Genomic DNA, 20,055 nt, shown 5'->3' on the forward strand with positions numbered 1-20,055 from the left:
TAAAAATTAATTCCTAATTTTTATGCAATAAATGACTAAATATGGGTTGCCCAAAATTTAGGTGTCAACATATATCAACAATTATATCCACTTTTTCAGGGTGAAATAGCCTCTCAACAACTAAGATGGAGAAAATAATTCGTGACAGAACAATCATCTTGCCTGCTCATCAAACGGTTTCTGCAAGGTGTATACGTATCCACAATCTAGGCAGATGTGAGTGGCTCTAGCCTGCACACCAAGTTTTGCAGAGCATGTAAGACTGCCTATCCTTTCTCGAACTTGATACAAATTGAACTGTACTGGAATTATTTGCGAGTAAGGAAGAGGTAAACCTTTTGAGCCTTGGTCAACTTCCTCCCAAATTGGGGAGGAGCAGGGCACTTTGGTAATCACTTAAGGCGCGTTTGGTAACGATATTGTTCCCGGGAGTAGATTTTGATTAAAAATTATTTTATTTTATTTTATTTTATTTTATTCCTAAGAACAGATTCTAAGCATTTTAAGTTATTTAGTAACTATCTAATTTTTTTTTATTCTGGAATAAAATTGCGTTTGGTTTCGTGCTAATTGATTCTTCAATTTCTTTTAATTTTTAAATACTTTTTTCCTTTTCTTTTTTTTCCTATTATTCTTCTTCTTCACCGGCGACCGCCGATGAGGGCCGGCGACCTCACCGGAGCGTTACGGCCCTCGTCGATCGAGCCTTATTGGTGGCCGCCGGCCTTGGCCAAAGTTGGGCGAGGCCCACGGGCCGGGCTTCACCTCGGCCACCGCAAGGCTCGCCCAACCCCGTTGAGGCTCGCTCGTGCCGGTGGCTAGGCGAGCCTCACTGGGGCTAGGCGAGGCCTACCTGGCCATCGGTGAGGCTAGGGGTCGCGAGACTTGCCCAGCCTCGCCGGTGGCTACGCGGACTCACCGGGCTAGGCAGGCCTCGCCGGGCCAAGCTGAGCCTCCCTAGCCTGCTCTAACCACCAGCGAGCTCACCGGAGGCTCGCTCGGCCAAGGCGAGGTCCGGCGAGCTCGCTGGAGTCTCACTGGTGGCAGACGGGGCGGTCGATGAGGAAGAAGAAGAAGAAGAAGAAGAGAAAATGGAAGAAGAAGAGTTGTTTTGATTCTTAGATTTGTTCCCGGAACAAAAGTTAACTTTTTTTTTTTTAATTCTTGATTCTGTTCTAAATCTATTTTTGGAAAAAGAAAATATAAATTTGTTTTCGGGAACAAAAATTTTACTAAACGCGATTTTGTTTCCAAACTACTCCTAGAAACAAAGAATCAGAATTTGGTCATGTTTTGATGGTTACCAAACAAGGCCTTAACATCTACTTCTGCGCCTCTGCAATGAAAGCATGCATTGGTCAGTTTAGATGCAAGAATATTCTCTGCTGCGTGAATTGAGTGCTCTTCTGGTGGAAATATCTCATTTTTCTTAACTAGGAAGAAGATCTCTAACGATGTCTCTTTCTGGCTCTAACCTTCCCTTTGGGTTCCCTTTTTGTCAATGTCTTCCAAGAGCACGAAAGAGCTAGAGCTCAACTAGGTGGGTGCAATTGTCTTAGCACAACATGGTGGAGTAAGTATTCAATGTTAGCTTCGTCTGCATATATTACAAGACTATTTTCAGTTTCATTCCTCCAAATTATATTGCTTTGCCAGAAGACTTTCTGGCAACCATGCCACAGCAACCTCATAATTTCTTAGAACACACCTTGGCATCTGAAACCCCTAAGTGAAGTGGGACTTGGAGGTTGAAGTTTAGAATAAATATGCTTCCAACTCTACCGATTCTCGTGTAAATTGCCTCATGGGGAGCTATTACAGGAAATTTGTGGTTCCCATGCATTGGTCAGTTCAGATGCAAGAATATTCTCTGCTGCGAGAATTGAGTGCTCTTCTGGTGGAAAAGTTAGAGATATCTCATTTTTCTTAACTAGGAAGAAGATCTCTAACGATGTCTCTTTCTGGCTCTAACCTTCCCCTTTGGGTTCCCTTTTTTGTCAATGTCTTCCAAGAGCACGAAAGAGCTAGAGCTCAACTAGGTGGGTGCAATTGTCTTAGCACAACATGGTGGAGTAAGTATTCAATGTTAGCTTCGTCTGCATATATTACAAGACTATTTTCAGTTTCATTCCTCCAAATTATATTGCTTTGCCAGAAGACTTTCTGGCAACCATGCCACAGCAACCTCATAATTTCTTAGAACACACCTTGGCATCTGAAACCCCTAAGTGAAGTGGGACTTGGAGGTTGAAGTTTAGAATAAATATGCTTCCAACTCTACCGATTCTCGTGTAAATTGCCTCATGGGGAGCTATTACAGGAAATTTGTGGTTCCCATACGTGCTTGCAAATGCAAAGAAGTGTAGCACCACTTTGATGAGGAGAACTCCCTAATTGACATTGAAATGACGTCTTATACCACGTAAATCACATGGCAGTCAAATTTCTGAACTTCGAATCCTCAAGTCAGCCACATAAGTATAAGTAGGTGGCAGTACCATGTTCGACTATCTTTGTTCAATTAATCAAAGGACAATCTCTTGGGCAAAGAAAAGAAGCCTGAATGCCACAAACTTACCTTCGTATGAGTTTATATCCCTATAATTGATTTTGAAGTTCTACAATATTTGGGCTGCATTAAGAAGTAAGCCAAAGTGTTCTAGCAGGTGAGGGAAAATAAAGGTCTTTTTTCTTGCAATGGCATCATGGGAAGTGAGAATCTCCAACTAGGAAAGGAGAATAAGATCGACTTCACCAGTATCCCTTTCGACAATCCAAAAAGCACATCAATAGCTTGTTTCTTAACTTCGGCACTAAAGATTCAAACTTCTATGTGATTATCGATTAGCGACATTTATTACGTAGTCAGATGGCATCAAGCTCAAACGTACTGAGGGAGGGAAACTACAGTCAAGCTGTTTATTTATTTATTCTATTCTTATGCACAAAGCCTCCATACGCCATTCTTTTCAAAATTATGACAAACGCGATGACAATAAACAAGAGATTTCTTATAATTACAACAAGATATATAAAAAAGGTAAATTAATTAATATGCCAGGAGGTATTATTTCTATTAATTTAGAAGATGATGATATTTTAAATCTAGATAAATTTACAGATAAAAAATATTTGGATTGGAGAATTTTCGATTTTTGTCTTCGAAATAAAGTCAAGGATTGATATCGATACCAATGGTAATAAAAATACTAAAACTGAGTTTAATAATTATCAATTACCATTTGTTGCTCAAACCACAGCAAGAAATGCTATTCGGACAGTAGTAGATCAAGGTATGCAACGAGCAAAAGTCATGATAAAAGGTCCTGGTCTCGGAAGAGATGCATCATTAAGAGCTATTCGTAGAAGTGGTATACTATTAAGTTTTGTACGTGATGTAACCCTATGCCACATAATGGCTGTAGACCTCCTAAAAAAAGACGTGTGTAGAAATCAAAATGAAAGAGAAAAAAAAAAGAATCCTAGAGAAGAGAGGAAGGAGGCACCTGCTAACAACAAAATAAATGGAATCAGGCTTTGCTTGGATAGCGGTTTTTGTGAATCCAAGCTTATCAGCAGGCCAAAGCTCATCACCAAAGAAGCTGCTTGTGTACAACACCTGGTCTCCTGCCTTGAGCCTGCTTTTGCCGCGTTCCCGGTCTCCTGCCTTGAGCCCTGCTTTTGCCGTGTTCCCTCCCCTATCTACTGCCTATTTGAATCCAATTCAAATCAGCCATTTTTTCCTAAGTCAACATTGAACACAACACCATGTATATCCAGCAATCATCACGAGCAAAATAATAAAGGAAATCTGGGAATCATAGCTTGAGGCTGAGAGCTAGACCAAGCAATCAGGCCTCTATCTAATTTCCTGCGGTTCTCGCGCTGATCTCAAGCCCTTTCCTGCTCGCTACACTAGCAGTGGAGCTGCGACTATTATCGACGACCAAGAGAGTCGACGCACCCTTCTTCGCTTCATGCAGACTGATGCCTTGAAAAGCAGTCTTCTGCGCCAAGCAAGAGGAAAACCAAGAATTCCGAGCCCACGAACGCAACCAAACCTGGTAATGGTGAGAAGCGAGGGAGGTTTTCGGAGAGGAGTGGGGAGTGATCTTGCGGGCGATGGCGGCACCGCAAGAAGACGAGGCGCCTGCTGCGACTGCTGTTTAGGTGTCTAGGTTAGGCGTCGCCTGAGCCGGGTATGCCCGACCCGACTATGGTCAAATATGACTTGGGATGGTGTAAAATTGTCAACCATCTCAGCAATTCCGTCCATAATTTTGATGGACGGAACGATTCAAAAGGATATAATTTCGGGACGCAATTGCCAAAAATACAAAAAGGGAAAATTCATTAAACAACATGAAAATTTACAGGCACTTCTGAAGCCCTCACACTCTTTCCAAGCAAATTGTGTGGGCCTGTTGAGTTTTATTTATTTCGAGAAAGAACATGTTTCACTAGTCCATCTATGAGGTCTTGGCGTTGTCCCGGTGAGGCTACCTTTCTAGGGCACAAGAATACCACGCCTCACCTCACACCCGCCGGAAAAGATCACATTGCCGAAGCCACCACGTCATCCCAACCACCAGAACAGTGGTTGAAGATTGACATTTTTATTCGGGTATGTTACGACATTAGGACCACTGGTCCATTCTGTTGGTTGTGCAAAGACCTGGCAGATTTAGGACCAAGTGTCCTTGTAGCGTATTATCCTGTTGAGTAAGATAATTCCTTCCACCAACATGTTTTTCCCTCCCAGCCCCAATGTTGATGACCGAGAACGACATTTACCAGCAATTCCGTTTCACAGGGATACGGCTTCATTATCTCAACTCATTATCCATGCATCAGATCCAAATCTTACTATACTCGATAATTTATTCATTGCGCAATCACAGAAGGCGATTCCTCATCAAGTACCAGGTCTACGGGGAATTTTTACAGGAGACTGGCCAAAGCAGTTTCATTTGAAGAAAGCATGTACAGTGCCTAGGAAGCCCACCCGACAGGCAAGACAGGCAAGACGGACGAGCCCAGAAGCTCAATTAAATAAGTCTTCGGGCCCAGATGCATCGCCCCCATCATCTGAATCACTGGCATTGTTTCCATTAAATGTAAAAATAAGCTCCATGAGATCCCGACCAGTTGCAGAGCTGGAGGAGTCATCTCTATCATCTCCCGAGTCTGTTCTTCGTCTTTCCATTGAAAACAATTGCAACAGCAGGTCCTGGGGAGAAGATATTCTGTACATCCAGCCCCTAGGCTTCGGCCTTGTCTGAAGAAACAAAGTATCGAAACCATAACATTAATAATCAGAACCATTGTACTGACCAAATAAAATAAGCAACCAGGATCACCATGTTTGCCAATAAAATATCAATTGCCCAATTTGTCCTAACAATTACGACACACATCTTCACATTATCCACCCCTTGAACAATAAACATAAGGGCAGAAAACACTGCACATACGCACACATGGATGGAAAGGGCGGGAGAACAAGAGCAATTAAATAAAACTTAAACGTTTTCTATTTCCACAAGTGAGCAGCACAATTGAGTTAATAACATTTTCCATGTTCTAAATGAAAATCAGAAGAGGAATAGCAAGGCAGAAAAGGGAGAGGAAGGCAACAAGCGCAAGGAGAAATAGCGATAGGTGCACAGCCAAGCAACCAAGCCTAATTTCTTGCAGATATCTGTACAGAATTAGAAATACCACATAATGATTCGCCATGTTCTAATAAAAACACTGCAAAACAAGCCTAATTTCTTGCAGATATCTGTACAGAACTAGAAATGCCACATAATGATTTGCCATGTTCTAATAAAAACACTGCAAAACAAGCCTAATTTCTTGCAGATATCTGTACAGAACTAGAAACCACATAATGATTTGCCATGTTCTAATAAAAACACTGCAAAACACTGAGGTTTCATGACACATAGTATCTTGTACAAATTTATCAATATGTGAGAAATGATCTACAATTTTCTGGCCTCATTGTCTATATACATGACATGAAGTATGATGAGAATATCATCAAGCATACTGCATTTTGAAAATGACTTGAAATTCACTAAAGTGAAATGCAGCTATATGTTAAAATCACCAATGTCATTCCTGATGGACTATAAAAAGAATTTCTGGAGATGAGTCATACCTGCTGGATATTGGTGGGTAGTATAGCTTTTTCAATAGCCTTTGGTGTCCATATCTTGACATCATCTTCAAGTCCACTGCTCGCCAACATTACTTCATGAGGATGAGGTTCCACACAATTTACCACATCCTCATCAGCATCCATGACTCGAATGAGCTCTCCACCCCGTTTTTTCCAGATGAATATTCTCCCACAGTCAGATCCGCTTGCCACATACTCACATTTAGGACCAAAGAAATTCACACCCTTCACAGTCTCAGAGTTCATGTGCCCTTTATAAACTTGGGGATTAACTTTTTCCTTAAGAACTGTACTGGATGAAGACACTGCCACCTCACTTGTAACTGCATCAGGACCTAATCCCATATCTTGAGTGAAGAGATAGATAAATTCATCATTGTAAGAGACCAGAAGCTCACTCTGATCTGAGAAGGCTAAGCCAGTTATTCCAACTTGTTCATCACTAATCAAATGTGGAGGACAGAAGTAATAGGCAGGTTGGCCAAAGTCCGTAGATCCATCCCACTTATACTTGCGGATATCATAAAGTCGGGTGAACTGATCTGACCCAGCAACTGCAAAGAGGTTTGGATCCCTTGGATCAATTGCAATAGCATTTAACTGAATGACCGGCAGCCTATCATCAATTGGATGGCAAGTAAAAAGTTCTGTCACATTCTTAGTCCTAAGATCAAACTGGAAAAGAAGAAAATGGCATTGTCACATAGCTGAATGGTCAACTGGATTATGCTTCCGCATAACCAATAGAAAGATATGAATAACATTTTATGACCAATTTGAATATTGTAATTGCGACCATTTATTGACCTGTGTCTACACATTTTAAATGCGTGAAATGCAAGAGAAATGGAAACAAATAAATCCATTGACCATATTTCTTTGAGACATCTAAATATGATCATCAAATGGTTCATGCATGTTAACAGCCTTTGTATTTTGTATTTTTTACTTCTCCAAAACACATATTTCATAAAGTACAATCACAATTTTTCTTCATGAATATTTTATAACGTATAATTGTTAACATGCATCGCGGCAGTAGATTTTATCTAATTACAAAAAATATAAATATCACACTATGTGATTTCTGGAAAGGGAACTTACATGTTGAACTAACCCATCTTCCCCACATGAGTAAAACACATGGGGACTTCCCGGCTCAATGGCCAATCTATGAGCTCTACCGTGATGTTTGGCCAACAAAGATGTCTTGACAGATCCACTCTCTGCAAGTTGAGCATATCTCACCTAAATCCAATTGAGGTGTCGAATCAGAGGAATTGCTAATAGTCACAACACAACCATCCCCAACCGAACCTCTATTGCCAAAACATGTAGAAAGAAGACATTGCTCGACATAATAGACTGTCAAAAGAATGAGGCAAATTAATAACCGTTGGACCTTTTGACTAAAAATTATTGCAAATCTCAAAAAAAAAAAAAAAAAAAAAAAAAAAAAACACTGCTTTTACCAACCACTAATACAAAAGAATTTAGAAGAGGATATTTCATTGGACGTTGCAAAAAATGGTTTGTATCCTCACAGAATCATACCTGCCCATCTGCAGCACAAGTGACAATTCTTCGATCATCTGTGTAAGGCATGATCTTTGCATTGAAAACATTGTTGTGATGACCAGAATGAAATGAAAGCTTAACATTTCCAATTTCCCAGTCCCACATTATAACCTGTCTGTCATCAGAACCAGAGACCAGGATGTCACCACTCGAGTTAAAGCTGATGGTATTCACACAACCCCTATGGGATTTTAGCTTCCTGTAGATCTCGAAGCGCAGCACAAGATCCTGAAATATAGAGAAACAAGAAAAGTGAATCAATCAATCCAACAGCTAAGGTTTAGCTTATCCTAAGTGGGGTTGGTGATGAAGCGCCAAAAGTGCACGAGTATCTCTCTTAAGCAGATGGTCGTCTATCGTACAGAGTCTTCCCCTTCCATCAAACTTTTAGCGATATGAAGAACCTTACTACAGCTTAATCCCCTAAGAAATGAATCCCGCATTAAATCGACCCTCCTAATCAAATCCTACAAGCTTTCATTCTGATCTCTCTCCCATTCACCCCATCCAGCTATGAATAAATTTCCGACGTTTCACTTCAACTCTCACAATTTAGGCTCTTAGAGAACCAGAGCACACGCACAGCCACACCGAAAAGAAGCCTATAACGACAAACACATCGCCCGTGCGCTTAATCAAGCTCGTTCCGAGTGCTCAACATAGCCTGTCGAGGGGAGCCAACAATAACGACTACGAAAACAACACTGTCCAGCAGCAACCTCTCTAATCTCTCGAAGAACGATCCACGAATCAAATCCGACCCTAAACCCAATCCAACCACAGCAAATCAAACCCAAAAGAAGGGCTCAATCGAACCGACAAGAACCCCAAAAGCCAAAAGAAAAAAAAAAAAAAAAAAAAGGTAAAACTAGAAAGCGCATCGACGATCGGACCTCCGAAGCCCTGTGCCGGTACGAGAAGCCCCTGCTACTGAGCCCGCCGATCTCGCGGAGCCAAACCCCGCCCCCGGGCCCGTCCAGGCCGCCGCGGCCGCTCATCCGCCGCCGCTTGCTCGCGCTGGTCTCCCCGATCGGTTCCATCGGGAAAGACGAACTGAACCGGGTCGAGCGCGGATTGAAGAGAAGCGCACCGACGACGGCGGCGATTCAGTCAGTCGGATGACTCCTCCGGCGAGCCGATTCCGGCGGGAGCGTCCAGGGCCGCAGCTTCACGCCTCCGATCCGGGCTTCGAGCAGCTCCGTCCTCCTCCTTCCACCATCTCTCTCTCTCTCTCTCTCTCTCTCTCTCTCTAAAAATCTCTGTGTATGGAATTTTCTGGGCGTGATGGAGGACGTGTGAAGTTTCGGGCATGCCAAATCGTCAAACGTCGGCGTACGAACGCTTTGCAGCGAAAATTAAAAAGAAAATGAATTGGATTAAGAGATAATGTCACCGTCCCTGTCCTCTCCTCCTGCTCTATTCTATTATTTCAGTTTGTCTAGATTTTTGTCCCTCCACATGCACTTATCTTTTTGTCTCCCTATTATATATAGAGTTAATATTGCGAAAAAAAAATCAGCATCGCATGACGAATTTATCTAGAACTAATTACTTGATTATCAAATATTCTAAATTAGTACACTTGTAATAAATTTACACTTTTTTTTTGGTACCCAGAAAACCTCCGTTCGTCGCTTTCCGCTATTGGGAGTAAAATGTGAACCCGTTACCACAGTTACCACGAAGTTTCGAACTCCTCCGCCTCGCAATGCGTACAACTTTACCGCGGCGGCGGTAAATTTACACTTTATTAGTTTACGTTAAATTGCACGTTAAATTACTTAGTAAGATGACATATAACAATTAACAGTATATTGATTTGGAATTTTAATTTGCGTTTGTTATAGGTGTACTAATTTGAGGTTTTCTTGATATTAATGTAATTTAACGGAAATTAACGATACCAAATTTGTCATGAATAAAAATTAGTTTTGGATAAGTTTATCATAAGTGTATTAATTTGTGATTTTTATTATTAAAAAATTAGTTTAAAGTAAATTTATTACAAACATACCAATTTAAGTTCTTTGTGATATTAATCTTATTTTAGTTTGTAAGATTTTGTAACTATGCTTATCTTTTTGGCTCCCGATTATATATAATATATCTTCAATCGAATTGACCACATTCTACTAAAAAAAAAGTGATCGCTCAAAAATAGTTAGTCGATAAAAAATATTTAAGTATTATATCTAAAAAGATTTGTGAACGATAAAAATACTTTTCATCCACTCATTTTTATAAGCACTCGAAGTTATCATTTTTTAAGAAGATATTTTCTCAATCATTCGGCATATAAAGGCACTCAAAATGTTCTCTTAGAATCTTGAGTGATTTTCTACTTACTTTTATCGTACAAAAATATATGAAAGAGAATAAATAATTAAATAAATGAACTGACCTTTATAGACAAGGAAAAAGAAAATTAAAGAAAAGGCCAAATGGTGGCCCAAAGTAGCGCCACTTGCAGCGGTGGTGGCCCCTCCTACTCCAGGCAACCACGTTCGTTAACTTTGGAACATGTCTCATTTACATTTTTTGTTTTGATGACCCATGAACCGCTGGAGATCACCTTTCAGGGATCACACGACTCTCCGTTCTTCAATAAAGATCAATTGAGCCTCACCGCAGTTCGCTTATTTAGATGTAAACCATCTGGGCTGGCCCAAAGAAAATACCTTTGGACCCCCACTTAAGTCACAAGCATCCGGAGATTCGAATTCGTTCCCACGACAATGAGATAGTGAAGCCCAAGTATTACGGCTACCTACGGGTGAGTCTCATTTACATTTTTTTTATTTGCAATCTTACTTACATTGAGCTTATTTCCATTTCTTCTTTTTGACATAAATATAGTAGTTATCACACACTAAAAATAAAATAAAAGATAAGTGATGGCTCGAGACCGCACAACCTTAAGCTAGCGGTTTTTTTTTTTTGGTGAAAATTAAGCTAGCGGTGTTTCATCTCAGCAAGTGAAAAAAAAAATCTTGTTTTTTCTCTTTATGTAATGACTCGATACTTAACATAATCATCCAAGTCAACATTTCTATTCATATGCTTAGCCAAAGGTTTTTTTGTCAAAGGGTTAACTTCGACAAAAATAAATAAATAACTTTTACTTATCACTTTAGCTCCAAAAACAATTATGCGAACAAAATAGTGAAAAAATTAAAAGAAGTATATTGACTGACGGTGTCGGTATTACAATTACCAAAGCAAATAATTGAGCGGTGACAAATGGCGACTGATGATATGTTATGAATAGGTAGTGATGAGACTCTCGCATGATTAATCACATCTTTAGCAAGTCAATTGATTTTTTTTTTTCCCTTTATGGCCTTACCAGTTTTTTATTATTATTATTATTTTTTATTATTTTTTTTTGGTGCTGAAGGAACCGCCTCAGTTGATAGTCGAAGTGTAAACCCCCAAGTGCTACGTAAGCGGGAGGACCCACCACCTCAGCAGCACACTTAAATCATCAAGTAATCCCGTCAGAGCCTTTACTTCGCAAATGTTTTGAACTCTTCACATCTTTCGCAAAGGTTCACTGAAGCTTACCCAATGGAGCCACCATGGCCGATGGTTCCTTACCAGTTTATTGGATGTTATTAAAATACATGAAAATTAGAAAATGTGGACAGGAGATTTATATATCGAAATCGTCAAAATGAATTGGTTCAAAATCATCCCTAATGATATGTAATCTTGTAAACTTCTTTAATCTCTTTGTCACGCATGTCTCACGACGCACATCAAATTTGACTATTAGGACCACCGCAGATCTTGGGGACTCAAGCCTTTTTAGTTTCCTTTACGCATCGAGTTCTTTGATTAGCTTTCGGTCACGAATTTTCTAAGACCATGTCGTCCGATTCTCAATTAGTTAAAATTTGGTAGGTCAGCAAAAAATTGACCTCGCATGAAGAAGGACATGTCTATGGTACACTCACCTCCAGCTAATCCCATTTTTTTTTTTTTTTAATTTATTTCAACTTTTATACTTGACAAACTTTTTTCCGTGCTTCTTTCCTCATTTTAATGGATCTGTTCAAGGATCGTGAATTTTTACATTCACTCAACATTCATTGACCCAAGAAATTACAATCGCGACGCGCTACAAGAAAAATGCAACTGGACCACAACATGATGTCAGCATATTTGAGTTTGCGTTAACCGTACTTGTGGGAAAAATATATGTCTATGCTTAGTTTGTAGCGGCGATTTCTAGGAAAATTACCCAAAAAGTCATAAACTTATTACAATTGTATCAATTCAATTATAAATATTTTATAATTGTGCATTTAGTCTATTCATCCAATTATAGCCGGTGGTAATTTTTTAAAGGGGGAGATGGAGGGTTCAAATCCCCACATTCTTGGGAGGATTGGGGTGGGGACGATTTCATTTTAGGAGTGAGTTTCGACTCCCACACCCTACAAGGAGGTATGGCAAAAATTTGAGAGTGAGTGTTAGGGTAGGATTAGAGTAAAACTGACGAAAAAAAATATTTATTTTATTTGAATTTTTTTTTTCTTTTTCCGTTTCCTTTTCTTGCTACGGGTGTAGGTGACCTTGCCTGCAGTTGGTGAGGCCTTGCCTACCTTTGTTGAGGCCTTGGCAAGGGCCACAACCCTCACCGACAGTTGGTAAGAGATCCACGACCCTCACTTAGTGGCTGGCCATTGCGGGAAAAAAAAAAGCTAAAGGAGGAGGAAAAGAAAAAAAAGAAAAGGAAAAGGAAAAAATTAATAAAAAATTATTTAAAAAGTTACCACATCAACGTTGCCCAAACGGTCAGCAACCACATCAACGCTAACAAGCCAAAATTGATCAGATTGATTGAATTTGCACAATTGCAAAATATTTAAGACTAAATTGACCAAGAAAAAAGTTTATGATTGAATTAGTAAAACTGTAATAGGTTGAACGCTTTTTTAGTAATTCGCTCGTCAATTTCTTGATTTGATACGAATAAAGTGATTTTGTAGTAACCGGATTCGCACTACAAATTGTTTTTGATGATCCTATATTAATCTAGTGATGTCGGACAAGCTATCTATATATTTCCAAACCTATAATATATATATCAAGAAAAGTGAGATATTAGCAATATTTGTTATATAGGAAAAATTACTTAAACAATCCTAAACTTATTGCAATTTTTCTAATTGGTGTCAATTTAATATTCTTGACCAATTTTGGCCGAGCGACACCGACCATCCAACCGACACTAACATAGATAACATTTTAATAATATTTTATTTTATTTTTCTTTTTTCTTTACTTCCTCCTCCTTCCTCAAGTGATCGGCCAAAGGCAAAGTCCCTTGCTAGCCTCAAGGAAGCTTGGCCATGGTTACGTGACCTTGCCCAGGTTGCTCATTGGGTCGGCGAGGGTCGAGCCTTAGCAACCATGGGCAAGGCCCGACCATGCCAAAGGTCGCAAGGTTGAAGGCCAGCCTCTGGCGAGGGCTGCCAATGGTCGGGCAAGGCTCGCCTTCATTGAATCTGGCGACGATGGAGCCTTGCTAGCTATGGGCAAGTCGCAGTCTTGCCATGATTGGGTGAGGCTGAGGTTCACTAAATCTGGTGGGACCTCGCTTAGCCATGGCGAAGGCGACTTCGCCGGATTTGGTGGGGCCTCGCTTAGCCAAGGCGAGGGTGACCTCACCTAAGGCGACCTTGTCATCACTAGGCGAGGCTCGCCCTTGCCAATGGTTGGTGGCGGCAAGCCTCGCCACCACTCGCCTTTGATCGTCGCCGGCTAGAGGGAGGAGGAGGAAAAAAAAATCGAAAAAAGTAAAATATTATTAAAATATTGTCAACGCGCATATCGACTGGACAATTGACATTGACATACATATCAAGCACCGGTTGATCAAAGTTGGTCAAAAGGACTAAACCGACACAATTACAAAAGGTTTATGATTAAATTTATAAAAAATAAAGTTTATCACTAAATTGAACAAATTGCAAAAGATTTAAAATTATTTTGGTAATTTCCTCTTGTTCTGTAAGTTATCAATTTAAGCAAGCGAGGTCTCGAATTTTTTTCAAAGATGGCAATGATCTTGACTGGTTGGTTTTGATTGTCATCAATAATTTCTTCACGTCACTTCGAATTAAGTACATTGGGCACTTTCTCACCGCATCAACTGAATTGTTGAACCACCGCCTGCGGTGGCCGCGCTGGATAAGAGCTTAGTACCTGCCAGGAGACCCCAGGTCATGGGGAGGAGTTCTTTATTTCAATGTACAGCGCGATTTACCCGTGGGCCGGGTCATCGGTGGTGGGCGGGTCCACCCTGGGAGCGACAAGCTTCCCTGGGTAAAAAAAAAAAAAAACTGAATTGTTGACTTAATCGGTCTTTTCGTGCCAATGCCATCAATCAAGCTGAATCTCATTGAGTACCGAATTTTCAATTTTCAACATCTAATTGGTTTATCAAACATGCCCAAGCTTAGCAATTGCAGACTCACAGGAAACTCAACACATGCATCTATGGAAATATGAAAAGGACTCTTACCATCTGCTTTGGAAGGTCTGAGGCCTTGCATGGCTAGCCACGTTCGGTGGAAGCTGCAGCTTTGGCTTTTTTTTCCCCTCCCGATCGAGGTGTCCAACTCATTCTTGAGTAGAACCTTGTTTCCGCTTGTCCAATGTCAAATCAAATACATGCTTGCACGATATCGATCAATCTTTTCATATTCCAGGCAGGCATCGGCACATTCTTAATGTTCAGCTTGTGCAAGCGAGATCTACTGTTATCCCCCGATTACTATTTCCAAACTGTACTCAGAGAGAACTTGAAGCTTTCCACTATGTGACTTCTCTAAAGCTCTCCCCTCCAAGTAACCCTCCCACTGCTCCTTGGAAAAGCAGCTGCCCCGAGATCTGATAGCACGGCTCCTGCTTGCATCCTTCAAATTTTGAAGCTTAGCTGCAATTATATCCTCCTCTCCCTCCGTCCTCAGTATTTCCATGGAAGGTGGACCCAATAACATCCCAATCACGTATTGGTTAAACCCAGATTACTGAATCATGGAGAAATGGGTGCTCTCGTGAAATGACAAGGCTAGCACCTTGATTATCAGCATCACGATCAACTGCAGCGGAGTCCCTGCCAAATAACACACGAACTTCCAGTGACACACTTCAAGCTCTTTCCTCAACATTCTTATTAAACAGGGCATGCCAAGCAATCAAAACCAGCCTTGAACTCTGTACCACTTCCCCTAGACCACAGACGAAATACCATACCCTTTAAAAACGGAAAGTTCCTCTCAATAGAGGATGTGACAATTTCTTATCATGGTCAGTGGAAAAGGGAAGATGACTATTTAAATTCTGGTAAACGACTTACCCTTCAAAAGGCAAGAGTGCTCTCTTGAACCCCATTGAACTTCTTGTTCCATCTCAATAACCTCCATCGACCACCCCATCACTAGTAGGTTGTCCAGGTCGGCAAGCCACCAATCAATGTCACCAGTTGCTAGCTGCCAACACCCCTGGTCCCCAGCAACCACCGTCACCCTTCACCGGTCACTGGTTGCTACCGGGTGTCTGTCACTGCTACACTGTTTCAATTGATGGTAGTAATTAGCGACTCATTGTCACCCGTCAATGCTACCAGTGACCGTTGCCATTACTGTTGATTCATCAAATTTTGTTTGGAATTTTATGGAAATAAATAGAGAACCCTGAAGATGATTTTAGTATCAGAAGAATGACACAGATGAGCAGCAATTATTATTATTACAAAGAAAATCATTGTTGAACTGCAGTTTATAAGTCAAAGCCCCACGCATGCAAGTAGAAGCCCCTTGAATCCTTGAGTGACTTAGGCCTCAAAACAATATAAGTAGCCTTGCAGCTTTGACAAAATTGCTAACCATTTGCTTGTTCTTCCTCTTCCTCCTTTCTTTGCTTAAGTTGCGGAAAGAGAGGCATCACATATTCAAGAGACAAGTTCCAAAGAATAGCAGAGAATTCTCTCCAGAAAAAGTGAACAGTGAAGAGAGCCAATATGCGAGTGATCATTCTATTCTCTCTGCCAAGACAAAGCAATCAATAGATGACCTTCCAGAGCTCAATAAAAGGGCACATTTTTGCAGATTATTCACTTATGTAGAGTAAACTAGCCAAAATCAGGTTACCTGTTAAAGAGTAGTATCTGTGTGCTTGCCAAGCTACTCAGTTGCAGAATACCCAGGCTTTTTGTAGCATCAACATGTAACATCTCCACTTGTCATGGATCTTGAATAAAAGCCACGTTGGCCAATGAAGATGGATGATGCAGGTCAACATCCCATGCAGAAAAAGTCATTGCTCTTCATGTGTTCATTTTGATGAAGCAGTAATGCATTAGCATGAATGATTCATACAAAAGTTGAGCATGCCAATTAAGAGTCTAGATTGGCTTCAACTCCTATTTAATTGTACATATAAATTGTTGGGGTCATTGATTTTCATTTGTAATAGGCCAGAAATTTTTATGATATCAGCAAACGATTCACCATGAAAACCAGAGTCCTCGTTCTTTCTTGAGAATCCCAATTAAATCGACCAGATAAGCCAGCTATTTTCCAGTTTTCTGGTCTCTTTCATCCTGTTGTATAGGACAAAAAGATCTATTAGTTATCTAACTTCTTTTGACTTCATAAGCAAAAGAAGGTTGATGCAGGGAATAAACCGAAGGTCAGCATATGAAACAGCAGCTACTGCGGGGAATCCACTCGACTATACCCCTTACACTTCTTAATTGCATTTCTCTCCATCATCATGCGCACTTTGTTTGCATCATCCCAGCGTCCGGCATCTGCATACATGTTGTATAGCAAGATGTATGGTGCTGAACTTTCTGGCTCAAGTTGCATCAATGCTTCAGCTGCGACTCGAGCCAGCTCCACATTGTCATGCACTCTACAAGCACCAAGTAAAGCACCCCAAACAGCCTTATCTGGCTTCATTGGCATGCCCTTTATTATATCGAAGGCCTCGTTAAGCTGCCCGTGCCGGCCCACTATGTCCACAAGTGATGCAAAATGTTCAACCGTTGGTTCTATGCCATACTCCTTAGACATCGACAGAAAATGCCTCCGGCCTTCTTCCACTAACCCAACATGAGCACAAGCACTCAGAACAGAAATAAAGGTTATATAAGTAGGCCTAACTTCAAATCTCTTCATCAATTTAAAGAGTTCAAGAGCCTCTGCAGCAAACCCATGAGATGCATATCCTCCAATCATTGCGTTCCAAGTGATCACATTCTTCTGTAAGTTCACCTCATCAAAGATAGTCCGAGCATCGACAATCGCCCCACATCTTGAGTACATAGTGATGAGGGAATTGTTTATAGGCACATCTGGGTTAACTATTTTGTTGACCAGCTGGTGGATCTGCAAACCTAGGGAAAGATCAACAAGACCAGTGGCTATGGCTAGAATGGAAGATAAAGTATGTCGATCGGGTTTCTCCCCATTGGTCAGCATCTGAATGAAGAGTACAACCGCTCCTTTATAGTCCTCATTTTTCTCATATCCTGCTATCACAGAATTCCATGAGACCAAGTTCTTTTGAGGCATCTTCTCAAATAAATCCCTCGCAAATTCAAGGTTTCCAGTTTCGGCGTATCCTGAGATCATAGTATTCCACGTAAAAGTATCAGGATTAGGCATATCTTGAAAAAGTTTGGACGCCTCTTCCATGTTAGACATGTGTACATAACCACTAATCATGGTGTTCCAAGAAAATGTATCACGTTCTGTCATTTGATCAAAGAGTTCTCTGGCAGCAACAGTATTTCCTACTTTAACGTAGGACATGATCATGGTATTCCATGACACCACATTTCTCACGAACTTCTGAGCACCCCCCTCCCCTCTCTCATTACCAAATGGGATCAGGTCAAAAAGATAACGAGCCTCTTCAATGCGTCTTCTTTGGCCATACCCAGCAATCAGAGTGTTATAAGCTCCCACTGTATCTTCCCTGCCATCCGGATTCCCGTGTTCAAGAAAAATCCTAGCAGCTTCATCTAATTTATCATTACGAATAAGACCTGACACAAGGCCACTTAGAGAAGCCGAATCCCGATCCGGCATCTCCTTAAAAAACCCAACTGCGCGTTCCACATCACCGTTCCTCAGAAACCCAGTTACCATCGTATTCCAAGAAACGACATTTCTCTCAGGCATCCGCTGAAACAGCCACAACGCCTCATCCATCCTCCCCACCTTCGCATACCCACTAATCATCGTGTTCCAGGAAATGCAATCTCTCTCGGGCATTCGCTCAAACAGTTCCCTCCCTTCCTCAACGAACCCACTCCCGCGACACGAGACGTAACCCGAAATCATCAGATTCCACGACGTAACGTCCCTCTCGGGCATTCCGTCGAACAGCTCGCGCGCCCTCGCCATTGCTCCTCTTTTCACGTAGCCCGTGATCATGGCGTTCCACGTCACGGTGTTCCGGCACTCGGCGGCGTCGAAGACCGCTCTGGCTTCGCCGAGACGGCCCGCCCTGACCAGGTGCGAAATCTGCTTGTTCAGTGCGAACAAATCCGGGGTACGGGACCCTGTACACTCCCTCGCGGAGGCAAAGCCGCGAGCTCGTCGGGGTCTCCGGTGGGGAAATGGCGGGTCGCCAAGGGAAGAGGATTGAGTCGACGTTGAGGCCGTCTCCACGACAGGAACGTGGGCCTGTTCAAGATGCAGAGCCTCCTCCAGCAGATCCTCATGTCTGTCGGGGAAGCAAGACGACCCGGTCGAGCTTGTGCTGGTCATCCGCAACCCAAGGTCAGTTCAAGCTCTGCAGCCTGTAGCCCCTCTCAATGTATGGCTGGTCGGAAAGAATAAATTCACAGAAATGAAATGAAATGAAGTATATGCATTTCAAAAAGTAAGGTTTAGGACTTATGTAAAAAAAAAAAAAAAAATTAGGGATAAGAGCACTAAAGTTATTATAAAAATGTAATTGAGTTCTAAAATATTTAAAAAATGTAATTAAATAATAACTTATTATGAAAGTGCAATTAAATATTACAATGTTTAAAAAAATTTCTATCAACGAATGATTTGATTCAAATAATTTGATATGTTTTAGAATTTGATTGTATTTTTTCAAAATCTTAGGACTCGATTGCACTTTCATAATAAGTTTTAAAATTTAATTGCACTTTTTGAAAGTTTTAGAATTATATTATACTTTTATGACAAGTTTTAGGATTAAATTGCACTTTATTAATAAGTTGTAAGACTTCCAATGCACTTATTTTAAAAATATATTAACTTTTTTTTTGTAGGAAAATTATATTAACTAAGATTATTGTTTTATTTGGCCCTATAATAATAATACTGTAATATCCCAAAATTCGATGTGGTTAGATAGGTTGGCCTATTGAAATTGCTTAAATTTATGAGCATTTGAATGAGTATTCAATGAGAGATTGGTACGTTCTGAAATTCTTATTTGATAATGATCGAGAGTTGTATTTCAATTACACGAGAACACTTTGGTGGCGGTTCAGTTTTCTATTGAAGAATTTTGATGTTCCTAAATTATTTTCCAAATTATTTAGCATTAGGATGGAGACCAAGGGTGGGTTAACAACTACAATCCCATGATAGTGATTGGTTTCTCCATGTTTTTCTCTCGTTTATGTTAGAGTTTCTTCTCGCGTGATGCTCGAGTCTTTAGCAATGTCTTCGTTCTACCCAGCTGCTCTTCTGAACTTTGAGTTTCATTTGAACCACCGTTGTTCCTCGCCCATTCCACCCTAATCGCTCCTCCTCCTCGTTGATTCTTCCGCATGCGCAATTTCTTTCATCCCCTCCAACCATCACCTTCTTCTTTCTCCTCCTAACCCTTTCACCGGTTCCGCTGTTCTTCCGTCTTCCTCAATAACCAGCAATTCCTGGTCTGCATGTTGGCGATTTGTAACATGCAACCCCTACAAATCTCATTTTCAGTCATCTGCTATTTCTAATTATCCATACTAGTGAACTACTGTTACTTTATTAATGGATGAAAGTGACAATACCTCGAGAATTGCTTCCCTATGTCATCGCCTGGGCCGTTTATGCTCAGAACAGGAGTTGGAGGTTTGGGATGATATCCCTGCATCGGACAAACTGAAGGATTGTCGCCTTGTACTGGTGGGTAATATTTTTACAAATCCTACTGTAAATTTATCTGCCTTTCATGTTGCGATGAAGAAAGCTTGGCGAGTGGATCATGTAGAGATTTCTCCGGCAGATACTGGGCTGTATATAATTAAATTC

At 40.9% G+C, this 20,055-nt stretch overlaps 2 protein-coding genes and 1 pseudogene across 6 annotated transcripts; all 3 read right to left on the reverse strand.

Annotated features, from left to right (window-relative positions):
• Positions 1–153: 153 nt before the first annotated feature.
• LOC120296118 lies at positions 154–4,790 on the reverse strand (annotated as a pseudogene).
• On the reverse strand, positions 4,790–9,074 carry LOC104453444 (DDB1- and CUL4-associated factor 8). Its single transcript, XM_010068001.3, has 5 exons — positions 8,659–9,074; positions 7,742–7,993; positions 7,292–7,435; positions 6,167–6,862; positions 4,790–5,278 (listed from the first exon to the last, which is right to left on the reverse strand). Exons 1-5 carry the CDS (start codon positions 8,803–8,805, stop codon positions 5,045–5,047), a joined length of 1,473 nt encoding a protein of 490 aa, XP_010066303.2. The 5' UTR covers positions 8,806–9,074; the 3' UTR covers positions 4,790–5,044.
• Positions 9,075–12,615: 3,541 nt separating this feature from the next.
• LOC104453445 (pentatricopeptide repeat-containing protein At1g62260, mitochondrial) lies at positions 12,616–18,608 on the reverse strand. Of its 5 annotated transcripts, none has more exons than XM_039316296.1 (4): positions 15,928–18,608; positions 15,135–15,821; positions 14,298–14,891; positions 12,616–13,534 (listed from the first exon to the last, which is right to left on the reverse strand). In XM_039316296.1, exon 1 carries the CDS (start codon positions 18,556–18,558, stop codon positions 16,489–16,491), a length of 2,070 nt encoding a protein of 689 aa, XP_039172230.1. In that variant the 5' UTR covers positions 18,559–18,608; the 3' UTR covers positions 12,616–13,534; positions 14,298–14,891; positions 15,135–15,821; positions 15,928–16,488. The 5 variants fall into 5 exon arrangements, with proteins under 5 accessions (XP_039172230.1, XP_039172232.1, XP_039172231.1 ...); XM_039316298.1 differs by lacking the exon at positions 12,616–13,534 and having other exon boundaries at positions 14,151–14,891; positions 15,135–15,348; positions 15,664–15,821; XM_039316297.1 differs by lacking the exon at positions 12,616–13,534 and having other exon boundaries at positions 14,151–14,891; positions 15,135–15,471; positions 15,664–15,821.
• Between the last annotated feature and the right edge of the window lie 1,447 nt (positions 18,609–20,055).

This window comes from Eucalyptus grandis, chromosome 7 (genome assembly GCF_016545825.1).
Source record: "Eucalyptus grandis isolate ANBG69807.140 chromosome 7, ASM1654582v1, whole genome shotgun sequence".
Taxonomy (NCBI): domain Eukaryota; kingdom Viridiplantae; phylum Streptophyta; class Magnoliopsida; order Myrtales; family Myrtaceae; genus Eucalyptus; species Eucalyptus grandis.

What these genes read in the sequence shown, in the direction of transcription:
- LOC104453444 (XM_010068001.3), bottom strand. Translation starts at nt 8,805, where the DNA reads ATGGAACCGATCGGGGAGACCAGCGCGAGCAAGCGGCGGCGGATGAGC. An exon ending in ACCGGCACAGGGCTTCGGAG is followed by an intron (nt 7,994 to 8,658) that starts GTCCGATCGTCG and finishes TCTATATTTCAG; the next exon opens with GATCTTGTGCTGCGCTTCGA. An exon ending in TACCCACCAATATCCAGCAG is followed by an intron (nt 5,279 to 6,166) that starts GTATGACTCATC and finishes TTGTTTCTTCAG; the next exon opens with ACAAGGCCGAAGCCTAGGGG.
- LOC104453445 (XM_039316296.1), bottom strand. Translation starts at nt 18,558, where the DNA reads ATGACCAGCACAAGCTCGACCGGGTCGTCTTGCTTCCCCGACAGACAT.